Consider the following 18,724-nt stretch of genomic DNA (forward strand, 5'->3'; position numbering starts at 1 on the left):
AGTGATTATGTAAGAAACATACAACATCTTATTCCAACAGCCAGAGTTTGCATCTTTGGCAAATGACTAATGGGTGTGCTGTGCAATCCCAAAAGCAGGAGGAGGAAAAGAAAAGTTCATTTTGGAGAGGATGATGACTGGATTACAGCCCATGATAAAAATAATTACCGTAATCAGAAACTTTTCAATTTTTGTGTGCATGCAGATTTTATTTCATGCTCTAATTACAGTGTATCCTTGTAGTAAGGATAAACAGTTTTAACTGTTTGAAACCTGCAGTTATGTTCTGCTCAGGGTGGTTCTCAGCCAGAGTGACTACACTTATGTAAGTGAAATCTCACAGACTGAACCCCTCTGTATTACTTTTTGATTTGATTTTTTTTCTTATTTAAATAAAACCAAATACTTTGTCAATGCCTGTATGTATTGAATATAAATGGCAAGGTTTTGGTAGCAGGGGTGGGGGCAGCAACAGTGGTAACCGCTGTGGAAGGCAGTCAGGGACTACCCTACACTGGTCCCAGCCAGCTCTGCGCCAGACCCACCACATGCCAACACTCATCCCTTCGGGAGCATGTGGTGCTTCTGCCAAAATGTATTTAAAAACCGGCTGTAACTGCTGTGGTACAAAAGAACATGGACAGAGGAGGAGGAGGCACCTCATGCCAGTGCTGGTACCACCCCCCACGGGGACTATGGATGCTACAAAGCCCAAATGGCAGGTACTTTCCCAAAAACAACTTCAATAATTTGTTGTCACTTTCCAAAAATTACCGATTTTGTTACGATTTTCATAGATGAAGGATGAATATGTCTGCCTCTTCATCTGATACCCAGTTAATCTAATCAGCGTTTTTTATGCTAATGCTAGAATCGGTGTGCAGCTAATACACGCCACCACTGTAGAACTCGACTGTATGTTTACAAAACAGATTAGAGCATAATCTTTAATAAACACTGAATCTGTCGAACTGCTCTCATGATACTGAACAAGTATTTAATCTTCAGACTACAATTTTCTTATCCAGAGTACATTAGTGCTGCATCTGGGTGGCAAGTATCAGGGGTTCTGTGTACATCTCATGTAAGCAAACAAATCAAGTCTATTTTGCAGCTGCTCTTTCCATGTGTCTCTGTAAAGCAGTATGAAATACGTGCACAGCAAAGTCGACATCCTTTTTAGTAATGCACATAGGAGGTTTAATTCTAAATGTCTGAAAAAGAGAGGGGGTGGGGGGGGAAAGAATTCCTTAAAATTGTATGGAAAGAATACAGTTTCTAGCAGCCCATCTAGGTCAGCATTCACCTTCTGCCCCAAAAAATCTGACCAAAACTGTGAAAAATAATATATAGGAGAAGAGCAGTGGAGGGACTGGGGTTTCTGATAAACGCACTCTGAAGTGGGGCAATTTTGGTCTCGACTGCATCCAACTGCCCCCTTCACTCTTGCGACAAAGCAACTGCCCCCAAAAGAAACCTGACTAGAGCAGATCATGTTTGCAGCTCTGTTATTCCAGGTAGAGCTTAGCATAAAACCTTCGATGGGTTTGTGCTAAGACAGAACAAAAACGTAGGTGTATTTTCAGGACAGCAGCTTTGCCACAGGGAAAAGTAATACATTTTGTGAGTGGCAGCCTCTTGCATTGTGTCAGATGATTTGCTCCTATATTACAGGCTTTTTTGAAGGCTTCTAAGAGAATATATTATCAAAGAATCACTAAATGCTAACTTTCAGTCAGGGTACTATAGCTCGAATGCATGGTGATCCGGAAGGGATATATGCATAGTTTAACTTATCAAGAACTTAAGTTCTTAAATCCAAACATTCATCTATATTATAATGTGTCCAAAAGTATTTAACTTCCACAGGAACATTTAACTTTCCATTCAAATTTTTCTGTAATTATATCCTAGGATTTTATGCGGCAAGAGTGAAGTAAGGGTCTTCCCCACCTACAGCACCCAAGTGACAAACAGATAAACTCACACCACTCCTGTGAGACAGAATCAGATTTTACTGCACTCTGAGCTGCAGCCTGTTAGTCTGACTTCTGGAAGAACCGATGAGGTGACAATTGCAGCGTCCCATTTATTTTAGCCATCCTTCATCTATCTTACAGAAGCAGCTTCCTCCATGTCAGAGGGCTCCACTGACCTGACCAGCCCAGAGACAATTCTCTGCTACCAACTCGCGTGCTGTAAGAAGCTGGTGACACAGTGCCCTGGGTACAGCGTGATGTATCTTCAATCGGTGTGGGCTGATGACCATCCACAGGCAAGTCTTACTTTCGTACTGCATTGCTGGACTTGCTATTAACCACTTTTTTTTTTTTAAATTACCATCAATGCTACCAGCAAAACCAAACTTGCTTTGTAGCAACAGGTCAGGTGCTAACCTGAACGGCAGCAAAGACTTAGCACACCTGAATATTGCTATTTCTTCTAATTTACACACATTGTAGTACATTGCTTTTGTAGGGGAGGTTATCCCTCTAAAGAAACACAGCAAGCCTAGTTCAGCAAACTTTAAAAGAAACAAATATCTCCTGCCCAATTTGTAAATTACAAAAAATTAAAGAGAGCTCTTTCCTAAGAGTATATGTTTCCTAGTTTATTTACTAAAGTTAATTTAGCTTGAGAGACATAGAATGTAGTTCACGAGGACAGAAAATAAGCTTTATGTATAACCAGGCGTTCAGTACCTGACTGTAGAGTCCTCCTCTGCCAATCAGAACCCCCATATCTTTACAGTCTTCCCAGATCTGACTGACTTCTTCAGCTGGAAGAGGGTGGCGACTGTCCTAAAGAAAATGAACGTTAAACTTCACTCAGATATTCTATATTAGTTCTACAAAAAAGTTTATTTGAGTCTCTCCAATAAATCCCACTCCCATCTCTGGCTGAAAGTATTAGCTGAGCAAGCTGCTTTCTAAGATGAGTTTATGCAATTAAGGTACACAAGTCACTGTTTACTCAAAGCTTGTTAAATATTTGAAATCCTGGAATGCTTTGGCTCATTTTCAGTCAGAACAATGTTTTCTCACTTCACTATCTGTTTTTTAATAGAAAATCTTCCTATTATTTCAGCAAAAATAAAACGTGATAAAACTTTCAACGGCACTGTAAATTGAAATCACTAACCTTGTTTGTCACCATTTCTACTCCAATCATAAGTCCCTTGCCACGGACATCTCCAACAATCTCGAATTTATCCTGTAGTTTAGCCAGCTCCAGTAGCATGTATGTTCCCACATCCTCACTGTTTTTTTGTAGACCATCTTCTTCAATAGCCTGGTTAAAATGATGTACAATGATCGTGTTGCAGAAAAGCTTCTAATACAGTTGGTTAATCCCCATTTAGCTTTACGTCGCATTATTTCACTTCCTCGCAGACTATGTTCCTTCACTGCTACAGTCCTTACATTTTTCTTCTCTTACAATCCTCTAATGGCATCAGAGTACAATTGAACATATTTCGATGTTGCTGCAGCATTTTTCACATTTTACTTATTATTCCATAAACATAATCCAGTAATTTATGCTCACATGTAGTCATAACTGAAAAAACACCTGAGCAGCAGGATTATTTTCAAAGTCTTACTAGAAATGTTTTAATTCTTTCTCCAGCATCATGAGAAGAATTTAATCTGGCAAAGCATAGCTATGTGTACTGGGTAGCCTTTTAGGAAACAACTTGAGTGTTTTAGATTCAACACCAAGCTTTTTAATCACAATCCTTTTTTTTGTTCCTTACTCTGCTCTCCTTAATTAAAATTGTGACATGCAGCCAGCTATCAGCACTGACACGCACAAACCATTTTATAAACATAATACTTGCATTAAGAAAAGTCACATGAAAAACAAAAAACATACAATTAAAGAAGTTAAAGTGGGTGCTTGTCCTTTTCTTTTTTTTTTTTTTTTTTCCCCAACTCCATTTTATTCTTCATGACTCTGACAGCCTCCGTGGACTTATTTCAGATCCAGGCTCCAAGTTACTTCAGAGCCAAAAAACCCCAAAACATGGGTTCAGACTTTCTTACTTGTGAAGTGTTTTTTTAAAAATGTTTTTACTTATATGATCCACCACCTTACAAAATAGCTTAAAAAACCCCCAAACACTCAGGAAAGTAACATGAGTAGAAACTGTCTTCTGTAATGAAGCGAGATTCAAGGAAAAATGGTCTGTACATGATCAAGACAAATTAGTGACCTATTGCTCACTGACTGATTTTCTGCTGGATAAGTGAAATATGTCGCAAATTTTTCTATTGTCTTTTTCATGAGGGATTTTTTTTTTTCAAAAGGAATTTTGACCTTAAATATTTTTAACTAGCTGGTCATAAGGCTTTTTAGGCACAAGGTAAAAAGCTTTGAAGTTAAAATAATTTTGTTAAGCACATGTGCCAGAAAATAAATTTGGGTTAGTTGAGGATTTGCATGGTCCTACAAAAGAGTTAGCTAAGGCTTTTGAGAAAGTACTTTCCTACATGTTTATTAACAAAGTAAAGAACATAAGGGAGATAAAGAAAGATAATTCTGAAAACTTAATTAGAAGACTCCTATTCTTGCTAGAGGGATGAAAATTTTGCAATGGAACTAATTGGAAATATATTTTTTCCTGCACACAGAGCACATGGGCCATGTATGCATAATACATGCATAAGTTTACATATTTTATACAGTTATTTAAAAAAATGCCCCCATATAACTTTATAGTAAGAATAAATGTAAACATTTTTCATCTTTCACTACAAGAAAAAGTGTGGAATATATAAATTTATATAATGTTCTCCCTACATCAAGAACAGCAGCTCCAACTACACAGGCCAAAGGGCTTCCTCCAAATGTATTAAAGTGAAGGTTTTGAGCCAAGGAACTTGCAATTTCTAAAAGAAAAAGAACAACATTGATTACTCTTACAGTCGCCTTATGTTTGGCAACAGTCCTTACCTGCTTTAACTTAAGTTAAATTTGCTGTGTTTCAACCCTGGTTCTACTGGAGACAAAGCAATAGGAGTATTTTACTTCTTTTCCTGCAAGTAGTCTGTGCAAAATACGACCATTTCGAAAAACTATAGTGTCTAGCAGATGCTAAAATCAGACTTTTAGAAAAAAGTCATACTTCTTGCATATGCTGTCGGTTGGCCCCCTACACTGACATGTACAAATTTTCTTCATTAGATTCAGCTAGTCATTTTTACGAATCAAGTAGTTGGCTAGCACGCTGCTTTATGTACTCACAGTACACTGATTTGTAAAGCAGTGACTTCAGTGAGGATTTCCAGGATCTAGTACCTGCTCTCCCAATGACTCACAAGATCATCACTGCTTCAGTTATACAGCTCACCCCATTTAAATAACGCTCTGCAGCAGTATAGCACAGCACTTGGTAAAACAAGTGATTACTGAGAATCCAATTCATTTGTGAAAAGATGGACTGACACAAAGGTTATCAATAAAGCTCAGCTGTTTGAACATGCATCTCTCCAGGAAGTAATTATTGTATACAGTATATTTTGTAATTGCTTTATTTTAATCCTTAGCAGAACAGAACACTTATACCTTTTGTTGTAACAACAGCTGCCATTGGAAAGCCATTACCAATTCCTTTTCCAAAAGTAACAATGTCAGGGACTACATCATGTGTCTGAAATCCCCAGAAATGGCTGCCCGTCCGTCCAAATCCCGTCTGTACCTTTCAAAAGAAAAATCCAGAGAAATCACCATCACTTTCTCACATTTTACATTATGGTTTCTTTTTCTTGTTTCTTTCTATTGTTTCTGATTTGCATTAAACTGCAACTACATCTGGAGTCAACTTATATTGGGATCCTTATTCAGACGGCTTAGCACAAACACTATTTATTGCAACTGGGTTTTTCTTTCACATGAAAGAGATAACATGTCACCACATCTTACGCATGGTGAGATGCACAAAAAGCTGCAGCTTCTATTTCAAAATGGAGAGGAAAGCAGTTGCTTACCACATTTCAAAAGCAGCCCCATGACTGCTGATTTCTACTACTGCAATGCTTGAGGTATCTATCACTGCCACTTTGAAGAGTTTGCTACTATGTCAAAATAGCTTTAGCTAAGCAAATTCTACTGATAAAATGTATTTGCAGAGGTACAGCAATCAACTCCTTCTAGAGTTTATGTAGGCCACCAACACTCGTAAGAGGAAGCGTTACTGTGACAAATCTCACATCGCAGCTAGCGTTTATTAGCTGCATGTTTGTGTAAATATACTGCTCCCAAAAGGTAAGGACTGAAATATGCTACTAGCATTACCTGTGTCTAAAATCAGAATACCACACAGCAGAATAGAGGCAGTAAAAACTGGGAGGCTCCTATGCTTGGAAAAACGCACTGTGTTCAACTTGAGCTATGAAGTATATAGCATTTAATTTAGATTATTTCCAGGCTTCCACTTAGTCTTCACTTGGATTCTTTTAAGATGACTTTCAGAGGTACCCGAAACTCTAGAGCTCTTACATAAAACAAAACTCACTTCGTCCGAAATACAAACGCCCCCTCTTTCCCGTACTAGCTGGTAAGCTTCCTTTAAGAAACTTCTTGGGTACTGAACAGCTCCATTAACACCCTGCCAAGACAAAAAAGACAATGTCTCCAGGAACAGACAAGGAAGCAGGAGTTCCGCTGTGTGACTATCCTACAATAAGGAAAAATACTAGCAGCCCTCAGGTAATAGCAAGACTGTTGTCGGGCTTAAGGAGTGAAACAGGTGAGGGTTGACCAGAAAGAAGGGCTTTTGCTCTTCCGGGGGCTCTCCGTCTCCAACTCTCAGAGCGCTGTCACTCTCGTGCTCTTTTCAGGCCTCTCGCCAGCCCGGGATTGTGGTGATGGAATTAACTGTTTCAGAATCATTTGCCGGGATAGGACAGGTCTTGGTCACCAGGTGTTGAGCAATTATACTGTTCAACACTTATTAGTATATATTATTATCCTTGTAGATATAGATTAATATATTATTGTTTTTATTATTATTACTTTGAATTCTGTATTATTATTAAATTGCTCTTATCTCAACCCATAAGTCTCTTTCCCTTTTCCCTTTTAATTCTCTTCCCATTCCCCAGGGGTGGGGGAGGGTGAGTGAGCAGACGTGTGGCATTTAGTTGCTGGCCGGGCTAAACCACAAGCTCCTAAAAATATAGTGGGCAACATGGCTGGGAAAAGGTGGAAGGGGGATTGAGTTAAAGTTTACAGAACTAGTAAAGAGAAAAGCAGTGTGAAATTTGGAAGAAGGTATTAGAAACTAAACAATAACATGCATCATACTCGCTATTTAAATGCAGAAAAAATGTGTATGTTTAACCATGATTCTCTGTTTAATTTAGCTTCACGAGCAAAATTCTAGCTCCATTGAAATCAATGACAAAACCTGAAATTTTAAGACAATGCATTCATTCTTTCAAATATTTAAGGTGTTTAAGGCATTTAAAAAATAAATCAGCAGAAGTCTGTGTTAGGATGTAGCTAAAGAATATCAGATCTGAGTGTTTCACACTATTTGTGCTATCACAATTGAGAAATGGCAAACTACGTACTTGAATTGGTTCAGCGATAAATCCAGCTATTGCCTTTGGCACACAAGTATTCAGAGTATCTTTGAACTGTTCAATGTACTGCTCATTTGCATAACATACACCTGTTTACAGGAGAAATAGTTTAAAGGGAATTTACTTACAATGACACAAAACTAGCTTCAAAACATGAAATTACACATCTAAGCAACAAGTATTATCTGACTGCATGGTAAATATCACCTCTCAAATACATAATAAAAAGGCTAAACATAAAACACGGGACAAGGAGAGAGTCCCATATTTTCTCTTAAACCATTTATACTCTAAAGAATGCCAGTCCCAAAACAGCAAGGCAAAGCTGCCAGGCAATAAGATGTTACACATTACACAGGTCAGTAAGCTGTAGGTTAGAGAAAGTATTTCTGAATCACCTACATCAGCAGAATAAATAAGCAGACGCTTTCTCAGGGGTTAATAAACATCAGCGTAAGACCTAAGGAATCCTTAGGTTAGTGCAGGTATGAGGATTCTGGAGAATACAGCTGCAGTATCAGTCTATACTGAAGTAAGGAACAGAGCAATTAGTATAGCTAATGCTCCCATTCACTAGGAAGGGCGAAGCTAAAAAGAAAACATTGTTATGTACGCATGTGAACTGAAACACTAAAGAGTGCCTGTTGAAACAAGGGGAAAAAATTACTGTAATTGTTGTTAACAGGGGAGTAGTAGAGGAGTTTTCACCTTGTGCTGCATAAGGAATGTTTTGCCTCACATAAGATTTTTTGCCCATTGCTGGCCTCAGGTTGTCCTTACTATTCATATTACTCTAAAACGAAAACTGGAGAGCTGTCAGAACTTCAGAAACAGCAGAAAACACCAATTAACGTTTCTGCTTTTCCAGATATGCTCAACTGAGTTCCACAGCTTCCAGAGTTGATCATGACAAATGCTGGAAACAAAGGCTGGGATTTTAAGACGAAATCTGAGAATATGAAGTATCACCTGCCCAAAACTTTAATCAGTGTGAAGCAGGTGTCTGAGGTTCTCCGCAATATTTTCTTCGGTTGCCCTTGCAAATTCTAACCAGAGGTCCACCTTTCTTGAGGAGGTAAATATAACCTATTTCCACAGCCCTCCAGTATTCCCTAAAAGCCAAATACTTTTTGTCATTGACCAACCTTCAGAACAGCTGCATTTTCGAACAGTTTGCACTGGAGAATCTCTACAATGGCTGCCTCCCCATGGACCACGAAAAACATCTGGTAACATTGTCTGTCAAGCATAAGGGAAACAGATACAGGTTTGATGACACCTTTCAAAGAGATGTTTTGATCATACTTAGAGATGACTAATGACAAAAACTAAAAAAAATCTGTTAGAGTCAAAGGGCATACCTAGTTCAAGCAACTTGTCTGAGGAACACTTGTGGAATAACACCAAACTTCCCCCTCAAGAAATGGCAGAACAGAGACAGTTGTGGAGCTAAAAACCTTAGACTATTCCAGCAACAGTCACTTAGTTGATGATTTCCTTTGTTTTGTTCTTTAAATTAGTCAGCAGTTTTGGTTATCTAAGATTAACACTAACATTCTTGGAGTTGATGGTAGTACTTCAATGATGTGAAGTATGATAAAAATCAGCAAAATACAGGGAGGCAGGCAGATCTAGTAGAGTAATTGTAGGCTGGCAATTGGGAACTCCAGCCTTCTAATCCTGATGGCTGATGAAATGCCACGAGTTCAGGCAACTCATTTATTGAGCCAGGTTGGGAGGCTGCTATAAAGGAGCCTTCCAATAGTCAGTGCTGCGGCTGAGCTATCTATCACTAGCACAGATCAGCGTAGCCAATGACAGATTCTAGTAGACAGAAAGTCATTCCCATTTGCTCCAGGGCAGGGATAACATATTGCCATTTATCCACATGGATCTCTTTAACAGATATGTCTCCTGTCTTGCTGAAGTGAGGGACATCATAGGGGTTTTCTTCATTCCAGGGGAGGATCTACTTCAAACCAGCTGAAAGCAGCTTTGCACAGATTTGACAAAACATGCTTGAGAAAAGGGGTTCTGAATATTATTATTTTGCACCTTACATAGATTTGCATGCAAGCACCAAGCATGACTAAAGAACTGTAAATCATGACCAGCTGTGTTATGGCTGTCCCAGCTCCAACTTAGAGTAAGTAACTATATGGAGAAGGAAAGGGGACTCTGGCTCTTGTTGTGCTTATACGGCAGGAACAGTTACACGGCAGTTAAGTTAGTGACCATAAAGCACTTTGAGGATAGAAAACATACTAATTATTGAAATATTCAAATAAACTGTTAGTTACCCAGACTATTTAAAAAAAAAATAAAAATCTCACTGTTGAACAGCCAAAGCCATTGGCAACACCATGCTTATAAAGTCCGATAGATGTCAATCCCAGTGTGTACGGGCTGCCTCCATGGTATGCTCCTCTGTGCAAACAAACAAAGCACACGAACATCACTCACTTCCAAGAAGAGACTGTAGCAATATTAGTTCTGAGAAGGCATGCTTCTGAGCTACAAATTATTGGGGGAAATGTGCATTGTTACACTCAAAACAAGAAGATTCCTACTGCCATTTTTTGCTCTGGTTTTGGAAGATCTATGACTGCCCATCTGCATTGGTTTCCTGACATTTCAAATGTTAAAATTATGAGGAAACGTTTGCAAGGAGAAGAGAACAATGACTGGAACCAACAGCAATCCAGACAGTGCCTCACGAAGTTCTGCTATAGCACCTGAGCCCTACAGAGCAAATATCTCTGTTCTTTGAATCTTGGGAACTGCTGCTCTCTCCAACAGATGGTGCCCATCATTAAACTACACAGTGATTTGCTGCCAGTTTTATACACGAATCAGAAGTTCATTAATGAGAATATACAAGCAAGGTGGGTACCCAATGTTCTGCTAAACAGAATAACAGAAAAATACAGCTCTTCATAACAAGGCCCTTTATTCTAATATTTGAGGCCGCCTGGGATGTACAGTCAAGAGAAGTGCTTGCCCTGGTGCTTACATAGCACTCACCCCAGCACCCCCTCCGTCATTACGCCAGAAGAGCTGTTTGTGCACCCGTGCAGTGAACTACGCTTCATGCATCTGGCAGAAAAATAAGCCAGCAAAACAAACAAACCCAAAAAAATCTTTCCCATAGGTCAGCTTTCAGCCTCAGCCGTTCCCCACTGCGGTTCACTGCACTGCTGTTCCAGAGGTACCTTTGTACCCTGGCAAAGAGGGGCACTGTAGACGTGGAATGAAGCAAGAAAGTAGCAATTGCTGAAGCCTACTCTGGCCCTGAATGAAGGTCCAACAAAGCACACCCTGAACACAGAAACCAGACCCTTTTCTAAGTCACAAAAGCAAAAACTACAGGTTGCGTTTTGTATACAAACCACTCCTCATATACTGTATCAAATCTTTAACTCGTTTTACTCCTCTTTGTCAAATTAAATAATTTTACAGTATTTTCCTCAGCAGATCTGGGGTGAAAGAGTTCTCTATTATTTCTTGGTTTAGGCAAATAGAGACTTGATTACATACACAAGTAAGTTTTTTAAAGATCTATCAGTATTACCTGAAAGAGATGATGTCGAAGTTACGAGTACACAGCCTCGCCATGAACATAGCCAAATCGTTGGCTTCTGACCCGCTGTTGGTTAGATAAACCACCTACAGGAGAATGATTAGGTCAGTACAGTGCACAACCACCATCTCCTTGTTCAGCATCAGACCATGTCACTTCGTAACATTATGAGCTATAACCTACCATCAGCACAACGTGATTTCACCACAATAAACTCACTGTTGCCCCCATGATACAGATGAGAGCTAAGGTCAAGCTGATCTACTCAGGGAGACTACAGAAAAATCTTTAAGAATTGGAATCTTCACATTTTCCTATGATAGAACGGTGATTCAAGGAAAAATGAAAGTGTCTGGGTCAAACTGAGCATGACTGACTGAAGAGAAATAACGTTCACACAGGGAAAAAGCACTGTACAGTTTCCCAGCATGTTAGTTACTAGGAGTGACATACACAGACACAACCATGAAGAGGTAAGAGGACTGTACTTATTGGGAGCAAATGAGGATTATGAAGACATCCTGAATACAAGTTCTGAGTTTTGAAAACAGCTCAAATTCCAGTGACACCACTTTTGAAGTTAATTTTCAGAAATGACTGAGATTCTCCACTGCCTAAACTATACAGATGCTTTAATTTTTTTTTTTTTTAAATCTTCCATTTTTAAGATTGTGATAGCTTTGCACTCTTCTGCCAGCCCAATTTAATTTTATCACCAGTTTCTTCTACTTGAAAACAAACCCAATATTTTTCTTACTGTTTCCAGGCATATTTATTTTTCCATGTCATTTACGTGGTTTATTTATTTAAACAATCAGAAAAGCTCACTACACAAAGTACTGTCAAATACTTTTCACTGCGAATTTTCATGAGATCAAGCAAATTAAGGTTGGCTACATATAAGAATAGTTAACATAAGGGCAGCTAAGAGGGGGAAGCTCAGCAAGCTTGAAACCCTCAATTTCAGAAGAGCTGACTTTCGCCACTTCAGGAACCTCCTTGGTAGTGTGCCATGGGATAAAGCCCTGGAGGGACTGGGAGCCCAAGATTGCTGGTTGACTTTCAAGGATTATCTCCTCCAAGTTCAAAGGCATTGCATCCCTAAAAGGAAGAAATCAGGGAAAGACACCAGGAGATCCATATGGATAAACAAAGAACTCCTGGCTAAAATCAAATACAAAAGGGGATTACACAAAGCATGGAAGCAGGGACCGGTAACCTGGGATGAGTACAAGGAAGTTGCTCGTGTACTCAGAGACCAGGTTAGAAAAGCTAAGGCCCTGACAGAGCCAAATCTGGCCAGCGATATTAGAAATAACAGAAAGGGATTTTATAGGTATGTGAGAAAAAAAAGGAAAACGAGAGAGAATGTGGGGCCCCACAGGAAGGATACGGGGTGACCTGGTTGTTGAGAACATGGAGAAGGCTGAAATATTCAGCAACATTTTTGTCTCAGTCTACACTGGCAACCACTCGAACCACACCACCCAAATCACAGAGGATGTTGGCTGGGTCTGGGAGAGTGAAGAACCACCCAGGGTAGGAGTAGATGAGGTGCGGGAACAACTAGAGAACCTGAAGGTGCACAAGTCCATGGGACCTGATGAGATACATCCACGGGTCCTGAAGGAACTGGCGGCTGAAGTTGCTAGGCCACCAGCCATCATATTTGAGAGGTCCTGGCAGTCTGGTGAGGTTCCTACAGATTGGAAAAGGGCAAACATAACCCCCATCTTTAAAAAAGGGACCAAGGACAACCCGGGACACTATAGACCAGTCAGCCTCACCTCTGTGCCAGGTAAAATCATGGAACAGATTCCCCTGGTAGCTGTACTAAGGCACATAAAAAATAACCAAGTGGTTGGTGACAGCCAACATGGCTTCACTAGGGGCAAGTCGTGCCTGACTAATTTAGTGGCCTTCTACAACAAAGCTACAGCGCTGGTTGACGTGGGTAAAGCAACGGATGTTGTTTTCCTGGACTTGTGCAAGGTGTTTGACACTGTCCCACATGACATCCTTGTCTCTAAAATGGAGAGACACGGATTTGACAGATGGACCACTCGGTGGTTAAAGAACTGGCTGGACGGTCGCACTCAAAGAGTTGTGGTCAATGGTGCCATGTCTATATGGAGACCAGTGTCAAGTGGTGTCCCTCAGGGGTCTGTTCTGGGTCCAGTGCTGTTCAACATCTTTGTCAGCGACACAGATGATGGCATTGAGTGCACCCTCAGTAAGTTTGCCGATGACACCAAGTTGTGTGGTGCTGTGGACTCACTTGAGGGAAGAGATGCCATCCAGAGGGACCTTGATAGGCTTGAGAATTGGGCCAGTGCAAACTGCATGAGCTTCAACAAGTCAAAATGCAAGGTCCTTCACCTGGGTCGGGCCAATCCTAGGCTGGGCAGAGAATGGATTGAGAGCAGCCCTGAGGAAAAGGACTTGGGAGTGCTGGTGGATGAGAAGTTCAACATGAGCTGGCAATGTGCACTGGCAGCCCAGAATCCTGGGCTGCATCGAAAGGAGCGTGGCCAGCAGGTCAAGGGAGGGGAGGTGATTCTGCCCCTCTACTCTGCTCTCGTGAGATCCCCCCCCTGCAGTACTGTGTTCAGCTCTGGAGTCCCCAGCACAAGAAGGACATGGAGCTGCTGGAGCGAGTCCAGAGGAGGGCCATGAAGATGATCTGAGGGCTGGAGCACCTCTGCTATGTAGACAGGCTGAGAGGGTTGGGGCTGTTCAGCTTAGAGAGGAGAAGGCTCCAGGGTGATCTTATTGCAGCCTTCCAGTACTTAAAGGGGGCCTACAGGAAAGCTGGAGAGGGACTTTTTACAAGGGTGTGTAGTGATAGGACAAGGGGAAATGGCTTTAAACTGAAGGAGGGGAGATTTAGATTAGATCTAAGGAAGAAATTTTTCACGCAGAGGGTAGTGAGGCAGTGGAACAAGTTGTCCAGAGAAGTTGTGGATGCCCTCTCCCTAGAAGTGTTCAAGGCCAGGTTGGATGAGGCTTTGGGCAACCTGGTGTAGTGGAAGGTGTCCCTCCCCATGGCAGGGGAGTTGGAACTAGATTATCTTTGAGGTCCCTTCCAACCCAAACCATTCTATGATTCTATGATATCGTGGCTCTCATTTATTTAATAAATGTTTTTATAGTAAAGATTTCTTATAAACAGACACCCCCTTCACCACCCCCTGCTCCTGTCAGAAGCAAAGTACCTTAAGTGGATCTGGAAGAAGAGAAGTTAGCTTTTCAGCGTACTCCTGGATTGAGGGGTGCATGTAGATATTACTGGTATGCCACAGGCGAGCAAGCTGTTTCTGGGTAGCCATATTTACCTTCCTGCATGTAGCACAAGAAGAGACAAAGGGATTCAACTCCACACACATGTGCACTCATACATGCACAGACCTACCTGTCATAAATTCTGAAAAAGCGGACACCATGCCATTTGCCAGATGGATGAACAAGTAGACAAAATTAATGAATTCTTCAAAATGTAGTGGAAATGGACCTCAATATAAGTGATACATGACAAGTCAGTGAATTATATTCTGATTTTAGGCTCACAGTGCCACAGATTAACAAAGAACAAAACCAACATAGGTATTTCTTCCTGTATTTTATAGCATAAATCAAATAGTAACATACTTACGGGTGACAGTGACCAACACTGACAGTGACAATTCCAGCAAAGAGATCAAGGTATCTTCGTCCTTCATAATCAAACAACCACTGCATATGTCCTTGATGTAGCAACAATGGCTTCTTGTAATACATTCGCAGTGAAGGACAAATATGCTGTTCACGAATCTTCTTCATACGTTCATATGGATAGGACTGAGTGGAATAAAACAGTCAGTATCTGTTTATGCTTTCTAAAGACCCAGACTAATGGAGCTGTAGTGGGTCACATAGATTACACATAGTTGTCTATAGCTTTTCACAGAACTAAGATATTAACAAATTCTGGCACACAGAGGGTTCTACAAACCTCTGAAACTCAGCTTTTGAAATAAGACTGCTGTTCTGCAGTTATCTCTTCATTACAGTTTTTCAAATCAACAATGCAGCCGTAAGTTATAGAACTGTCACACAGGTACATCTACAGGTTATATCCTCATTGTAACAGAATTGGTTTTTGCTGAAACAAAGAAATTTTGTAATCATATGTAATGCAGACTATTTATAGCAGATGAGCCTATCCTTCAAATCCAGTAATGCAGCCTTACTTAAATTCAGTGGAGTATGTACGACTTACTTTGTACTTTTGAGGTACAAAATCGCAAGGAGGCATTTTTGCTGGTGTGGAGACAGAGCTTTTCCATTTCTGCTGCCTAAAGGCAACTACAAAATAGTAAGAGAATCATCAAACACTTACCAAAATGTACATCTGTAAGAGTTTCTCAGTAAGCTTGTTCAGAGAACACACAAGCTACGGTCAAAGCAAGTCTTAGGTTTTGATTTTTTTTTTGTCTGAGAAATTTTATTGGGGGAAAAAATAATTAAGTAGTATCTTTGTAAAGGCAAAATATATGCATGTTAAAACCCCAAAAGTTTCTCTCCTATCTGTCAAAACACTGTTTTCAGTTTCACATGGACTTTTATTTTGACAGAAAAAGACTTAAAAAAAGTAATAAAATCAGTTCCTAACACAAATTCTTATCTGGGAGGAGCAAGAGCAGGAATCCTCTACAAGGGTAAAAGCCAGGAGCGCAGGGTGACCGCAGCGCAGGCGGTGGGCACTCTCAGGGACCAGGGCACAGTCCCAACAGACCTAAACAAGGTGGGCAAAGCAGGGTCCACTGAGAGCACCTCACACAAGTGGAGGACATGGATCACATGCTGGGACCACTCAGGGAGTCCAGTCAGCAACAGCAGCAGCTGGGGCCAGAGACAGGGCTGGAGACAAGGCTACAACATAGGTCCAAGGTCCACCCAGGAGACAGGGCTGGACTGGTGGCAAGGCTGTACTCATGGCACAGCTGAGGCATGGACGGAAGGCTCGGGGCTGAGCTGAAACAGGGCTCCTGGGCAGGGGGCACAGTCAGAGGAGCCAGGTGAGGCTGCTCAGGACAGACAAGGAGTGCTCAGGGCCCTGCCTGACGACCCTCACTGCCGCCTTCCATCTTCTTCCAACATCCTGAAAACATCACACTGTCCTACCTTTCACTTAACTGGAACTGTAATTAAGCAGGTATCATAAAAAGTTACCGTTTAAATACATTCCCCTTCTGCATCCCTAACATCCTCTGCTGAGAGCTACACATTTATTTCTAAAGGCCTAGGGTTTCAAACAGTTTCAAAACCACATGAAAATGTAAATGAACGAAGAATAAAGTTTCCTGAAATAAATTACATACACTGTCACTTCCCTTACGATCGCTTACAGCACTAATTAATTAATCATCTACAAGAGCCAAGTCTCACGAATATTAATTAAAAACCATGTGTTAGCCAAGTTCTGCCTTCCGACCTCTTTCAAACGGACCTACAGCCTCGCCGAACGCGCTTCCTTCGCCCCCATGCACGAACACGGTGCTGCAATAAAAAACTCCCGGGACAGCGGGCTCTCAGGGAGACACGCTGACCCCTCGCCGGGCCTCCCCGTCCCCGTGCCCTCCGGTCAGCCCGGGCCTGCGGCGCTTCCGAGCGCCCCGGCGGAGCGAGCCCCCGCGGCGGGCAGAGCCGCCGGCTCACCCCGGGGAGCGCCCGCCCCGACAGCCGCGGCTGCCCCGTCCCGCCGGGACTCGGACGGCTGCTCCGCCCGAGCCAGGCACAGCCGAGCCGCCCCGCTTTGTCGCGCCGCTCCCTCACCGCTGCCGAGCCGGCGGCCGCACGCCCGGAGCCCCGCGCCAAGCTGCCCGCCGGCCATGACTGATGCCCGCCGGCCCCGCCCCGCCCCGCCCCGCGGGGGCCCGTGCGCACGTGCCGCCGAGCGCTGGCCGCCGTTGTGCCAGGGCTGGCTTCTGGCGCAATCCCGGTTGGCGCCAGCTCCAGCCGTTTCTCTGTGCGTTGATCAGAAGAGCGGCTGTGAGGGAGCGCGTTCCGCGCTCGCGGAGCGGCGGCGGTTCGTGCGGGCGGCGCGGCCGCGGTGCCTGGCGGCAGGCAGGGTCACGGCAGGGAGAAACAGCGGGAGGAAGCGTCGACTTCAAATACAGCCGGGTGGAGAGGGAGGGACTGGAAGATGTTATAAGGAGAGGGCCAACGGGTGACCTATTTCTTCCTTTTTTTCCCTTACTCAGTAACAAGTATTAGGACAACTCTCTACAGGGATGGGAGAAGCAGGAAGCTCTCTGTTGCCTTCTTCCATTCCTTGTTCCTTGTAGAATGGGTCTCTTTAGCTTGGAGGAGCCTGAGGGGGGACCTCATTAATGTTTATAAATATGTAAAGGGTGACTGTCATGAGGATGGAGCCAGGCTCTTCTCAGTGGCATCCAATGATAGGACAAGGGGAAATGGATATAAGCTGGAACATAGGAGGTTCTGCTTAAACATGAGGAAGAACTTGTTCCCAGTAAGGGTAACGGAACACTGGAACAGGCTGCCCTTGTGGAGTCTCCTTCTCCAGAGACGTTCAAAACCTGCCTGGACACGTTCTTGTGTGATCTGATCTAGGTGGTCCTGCCCCAGCAGGGGTATTGGACTGGATGATCCTTTGAGGTCCCTTCCGATCCCTAACATTCTGTGATTCTGTGATTCTGTGATTCTGTACTGGTATGTGTTGGAAGGGACCTTTAAAGGTCATCTAGTTCAACCCCTTTATAATACTAAAAGAAACAGGATTTGTGACCGTGTTGCCTAGAATGGTTGTTGGCATACACTGTAATTAGGCACAGTTGCCAGTGAAGGATATTTCACAATGATTTTGGTGATCCTAGCTGTTCCTAAGGCAGAAGGCTGACTACTTCACCCACCCTGAGGGGCAGCCCCAGTTTTGCAGGAAAACTGCCTGATCTTGCTGCGATGGGTCAGAGATTTATGCTTTCTACTAATTACGGCAGTGCTTACATACATGTCTTAGGAGTCTCAAATGCTCAACTTTTCTTAATCCAACTTTACTTTCACTAACTTCAAATGCCTGAATTTTGGTGATAAAGATAATTTTCATCAACACAAAGAGCCAAAAAGAAGCATGAGTGTAAACATTGTGACGGTGCATGAGCCATCTGTGTTAACTGGTTCAGTTGGTTGGTGCATGCAGAGAGGGTTAAACACATCTGTCAGGAGGCCTTCCACATGCAAAACAATGGGAGCCCGTCCTACAGGCTGTGCTTTTCCTGTACTGTATTATATACTGGAATTGTTATATTCCATGAAGAAAGCTAAAATTTGTGAATTTTATTCAAGAACTTTTATTAAATTGAAATGCGAACACCATTACAAAGAGATTTTACAATGACAAAAGATTGAAAAGTCCATCAGAAAGCTACAGACTTCAGTAACAATATTGATCTTACGAATGAAATCGCTAACAGATTTATTAAAGCCAGCATTTTCAATATTAAGAACGTAAAAAATACATTTTAAAGCATTTTTTTTTTTAAATACACTTATAAAC

At 42.1% G+C, this 18,724-nt stretch overlaps 1 protein-coding gene across 2 annotated transcripts; it reads right to left on the minus strand.

The window, feature by feature from the left end:
• Positions 1-1,103: 1,103 nt before the first annotated feature.
• On the minus strand, positions 1,104-17,007 carry AGXT2 (alanine--glyoxylate aminotransferase 2). Of its 2 annotated transcripts, XM_086629348.1 has the most exons (14): positions 16,981-16,990; positions 15,425-15,510; positions 14,819-15,003; positions 14,382-14,505; positions 11,158-11,252; positions 9,920-10,013; positions 8,732-8,825; positions 7,575-7,675; positions 6,515-6,607; positions 5,566-5,698; positions 4,801-4,889; positions 3,142-3,291; positions 2,703-2,801; positions 1,104-1,214 (listed from the first exon to the last, which is right to left on the minus strand). In XM_086629348.1, exons 2-14 carry the CDS (start codon positions 15,458-15,460, stop codon positions 1,104-1,106), a joined length of 1,404 nt encoding a protein of 467 aa, XP_086485474.1. In that variant the 5' UTR covers positions 15,461-15,510; positions 16,981-16,990. The 2 variants fall into 2 exon arrangements, with proteins under 2 accessions (XP_086485474.1, XP_086485475.1); XM_086629349.1 differs by lacking the exon at positions 15,425-15,510 and having other exon boundaries at positions 16,981-17,007.
• Between the last annotated feature and the right edge of the window lie 1,717 nt (positions 17,008-18,724).

The sequence above is a fragment of the Tauraco erythrolophus genome, chromosome Z, assembly GCF_009769465.1.
Source record: "Tauraco erythrolophus isolate bTauEry1 chromosome Z, bTauEry1.pri, whole genome shotgun sequence".
Taxonomy (NCBI): Eukaryota; Metazoa; Chordata; class Aves; order Musophagiformes; family Musophagidae; genus Tauraco; species Tauraco erythrolophus.

Coding starts and splice junctions, on each gene's coding strand:
- AGXT2 (XM_086629348.1), bottom strand. CDS start 15,460: ATGCCTCCTTGCGATTTTGTACCTCAAAAGTACAAA. Junction 10,014..11,157: donor TTCGACATCATCTCTTTCAG/GTAATACTGATA, acceptor TTGTTTGCACAG/AGGAGCATACCATGGAGGCA. Junction 2,802..3,141: donor TAGAAATGGTGACAAACAAG/GTTAGTGATTTC, acceptor CATTTTCTTTAG/GACAGTCGCCACCCTCTTCC.